Source organism: Helianthus annuus, chromosome 10 (genome assembly GCF_002127325.2).
Source record: "Helianthus annuus cultivar XRQ/B chromosome 10, HanXRQr2.0-SUNRISE, whole genome shotgun sequence".
Taxonomy (NCBI): Eukaryota; Viridiplantae; Streptophyta; class Magnoliopsida; order Asterales; family Asteraceae; genus Helianthus; species Helianthus annuus.
Window position 1 is genome coordinate 110,017,289 of NC_035442.2, and position 3,904 is coordinate 110,021,192.

Sequence of the window (3,904 nt, forward strand, 5' to 3'; positions counted from 1 at the left end):
GTTCTTGATTTTCTAGGTTTTGTTTGTATACAGTGTTGAATTCGTTCTTGTTTTTCTGGGTTTTATTGCAAATATGATATTTGATATTTGATGATTTTGGGTTGAATTCGTTCTTGTTTTTCTGGGTTGAATTCGTTCTTGTTCTTGATTTGGGTTTTGATGATGATGTTTGGTTGATTTTGGGGAACGGTTATGGTGGCGGTGGTGGTGAGAAGGGGGAGGAGGTGGCGGTGGTGATGGTCGAATGGCTCAGGCCGGGGGTGGATGTGTGGTGGTGGTGGTTGCGACGGTGTTGACGGTGGTTGTTATCCGCCATCGCTGGAATAAGAAGAGTTCAGGAGAGAGAGACTGAGAAAGAGAGAGAGAGGGTGGTGTTGCGACGGTGTTGCGGAGGGGGAGGATGCGGTGGTGGTGCTGGTTGCGACGATGTTGACGGTGGTTGTTGGTTGACGGTGGTTGTTGGTGGATGAATTTGGGGGAAATGGATCTGAGTTTATTGGGTTTATTGATTAATGTAGGAAGTCAAAATGAGTTTATTGGGTTTATTGATTAATGTTTATTGTTTAATTAAAAATGTTAATAATAATTCCAAAATGACCAAAATACCCCTTCACAACAGGACAAAAAAGGGTCAGTAAATGAGTAAAAAATAAGACATTTTGAGTTTTGGACTAAAATGACAACAAAATGCAAACCACAGGGCCCCAGATATAATAAGTTTGAGATTTGGATTAAAGTGGCAAAACTGGCCAAACCACAGGGACCAAAATGGCAGTTTACTCTAAAAAAATTTATATCTACGTGTGATACACAAATCAAGGGGGTGTTTGGCCTAGCTTTTTTAACAAAGCTTATAGCTTTTTTAGCTTTTTTTTTACAAAATAAGCTTAAGTTGGTGTTTGGTTTAGCTTTTTAAGGTTATGCTTATTAGCTTATATAAGCTAATTTGAATAAGCTTAGTTGAAGATGGTTTTATAGCTTATTTGAAAAATTTCTTTGTGTAAGAGCAAATTATATAAAATAAGCTATAAGCTAATCCAAACACTTAAAAAAAAAAGAGCTTATCAAATAATAGAAAATAAGCTATAAGCTACTCTAAATTATAAGCACAAGCCAAAAAATAAAAGCTAGGCCAAACACCCCCCAAATCAGCATAGGTGGGCTATTTGGGTGGTGGAAGTCCTCAAAACACTGCCCTAATAACACAACTCCGTCTTCAAACTCTCAATCTCTGTCTGCAACTACCTAGGGTTTTCTCCAACATATTATCGCCATCGTAATTTCGAACAAGATGCAAACTGCTGCTGTGATTTTGAGTCAATCATCTTATTCCTACGTCACCAGACCTCAACAAACCCTTGATTCTCCGTCTTCTACTTCATATTCCTCCATCAATTCCTTCCCTAAGGTTTCCTAATCCGCTAATCTTGTTGTGCTTATGTTATTTGCTTTGTGTTGTAACAAATTAACGATTTTGATCGGATTTTGTTTGAAAACGTTTTCAGATTTCTTCTTTCGTGGGTACTCGAATCATTCTACCCAAGGGTCCTTCATGTTCATCTAAATTTCGTTTTCAGCAGGTGACACGCCGGAAAGGTAACTGATTTTCGAACTTTTAGCTATTTTTTATACCTAACTTTAGTGTTTCCAGAATTGATTGAGATTTATGAATTTGAGTTCTGCTGTATGAATTGGACCAAAATAACCGTACAAAGATTCCAGTATTGCTACTCTCTTTGATTGAGATAAAATCGTTTTCTCGTTCGTTGTGGACATGTAGTCATAGTTGTAGTTTTAGTTGTAGTTGTCGAAGGCGCACTCAAGGCACAAAAGGCGAGCGTTGGGCCTCAGTGCAAGGTGCTTAAAAAGCGAGGACTTTTTTAGGTTTGCCATAGTATGGTTTAAAATTAATAGTTTTAGGGGTTTTAGACATGTTTTAGGCTTCTTTAGGGCTAGTTTAGGTTGTTTTAGGTTGATTCCAGACTTGTTTAGGGTTAGTAAAATTGTTTTAGACCTGTTCAGATGATTTTTGGCTGAAATTTCGTCCGAACTTGTTTTGAAAAAGGCGTGTGAGGGCCTGAAAGTGGGGCTTCTGAAGTGAAGCTAGAAGGCTGCGCTGGGCTTGAAAAGTGTGCCTAGGCATGCGCCTGAGTGAGCTTTGACGACAGAGGTTGTAGTGAGGTTAATATATTGAATAGACGAAGTTTAGACAGGTTTGCAACTGTGAAAGGGAAAACATGATTGCTAGCTAGCTTCAATGATTTCTCGTTCATAATGGTTTTGTGTTGCAGTTGTGGAGGCTGTTGCGACTCCAGAGTCGGCTGTAGAGCTGCCTCTTACTGCAGAAAACATTGAGCTGGTACTGGATGAAGTTAGACCTTATCTGATTGCGGATGGTGGCAATGTGGCGTTACATGAGATTGACGGAAATGTGGTGCGGTTAAAGCTACAGGGAGCTTGTGGTTCGTGTCCAAGTTCTGTAACCACCATGAAACTGGGGATTGAAAGGCGGTTGATGGAAAAGATTCCCGAAATTGTTGCTGTTGAACCGGTACCAGATGAAGAAACTGGTCTTGAGCTGAATGAAGAAAACGTTGAGAAGGTATGATAGGTTTCATGTCTTGGTGTTTCACATTTTTACTTAGTTATTACCATGTGGTTGAGAACTGATTATCTGATTGCCGAGGTTTTTTTTATTTTCTTGTTCAGCGTACTACTATGTAGCTTGTTTGCTTACCTTTTTTTTATTTAAACATGGTAGGTTCTTGAAGAAATAAGGCCATATCTTGTTGGGGCAGCAGGTGGAACGCTAGAATTCGTGTCCATAGAAGAGCCAATTGTAAAAGTACGCTTAACGGGTCCTGCAGCAAGTGTGATGACTGTAAGAGTGGCTGTCACTCAGAAATTACGTGAAAAGATCCCTGCCATTGCAGCAGTTCAACTTTTACAATAGACGTCCCCATTCCGCACTTGCATTCCTATATTTGAAACCATAAGATAAACTTATGGTACAGCATATAACAATGAAAGAATGAGACACGGTCATGCAGTAAACCTTGTACAGTTTCATTTCTCTCCAGGTTTGTCACTATGATTAATATGTTTGTGGAAACAAGTATAATAATGGCTGCTTTCTAAATACAGTTTGTATCTTTTGTTTGTGGTTCTTGATGGTATTTGCAATTCATATAAATTTATAGTTATAGATTCTATCGTTTTTTTTCTTCGTGGAGTTAAGGTACCCAAGGTACTCTTCGATTACGTATTGGTATGATCTTCAAAAATAACCATTGGTAAGCTGGTGCAGGTCATGGGTTCTGAGTTGATAATATTCATTTTGGTCATTGATGATTCAGATATGTTGTTGACGATTCACGGCCATGTTCGAAGTTATAAGTTGCCAATTTGTGTAGAGAAATGACCCGAGTCTTTTGAAAACATGAACCCATGTGACCATGTCACTGTTTGGAATTTTGTGCTCTCATATCGTTCGCTTATCGCCCACCCCATTATTTGATCGATCTACATTTATAGAAAGGAACTAGACAAGCAAAAACCTGTAACACGTAACATTTGCTACCTGCTCTGAAACCACAATGGTAAAAGCTTAAAGTTGAACTATTATCTTGCACATATCTGTGTCCTTAAGCGACATCATGGTGGTTTGGTGTCTTCTGTCCACAAGGTGGAATGTTCAAATCCTGCAAGGGTAGATATAGATGGTTGATAGAAGTAGAAAAAACGTCAAAATTTTTTAAAATTTACACTACCGCCGAAGCGTTAAGGGGTAGCGGAGGCTACCCCTTATTACATAGTAGGTCCGCCCCTGGGGCGTGGTCATGGTCATCATAACCTAAACCATTATTCTTTTATTTTAATATATTTTTGTGAAAAGGAAAAGGAA

General features: G+C 38.9%; 1 protein-coding gene across 1 annotated transcript; it reads left to right on the forward strand.

The window, feature by feature from the left end:
- The first annotated feature begins 1,154 nt into the window (after positions 1-1,154).
- On the forward strand, positions 1,155-3,203 carry LOC110885074 (nifU-like protein 2, chloroplastic). The gene is made up of 4 exons (XM_022132768.2): positions 1,155-1,408; positions 1,506-1,596; positions 2,292-2,602; positions 2,762-3,203. The coding sequence occupies exons 1-4, from the start codon at positions 1,292-1,294 to the stop codon at positions 2,951-2,953; spliced, it is 711 nt and encodes a 236-aa protein (XP_021988460.1). The 5' UTR covers positions 1,155-1,291; the 3' UTR covers positions 2,954-3,203.
- Positions 3,204-3,904: the final 701 nt, after the last annotated feature.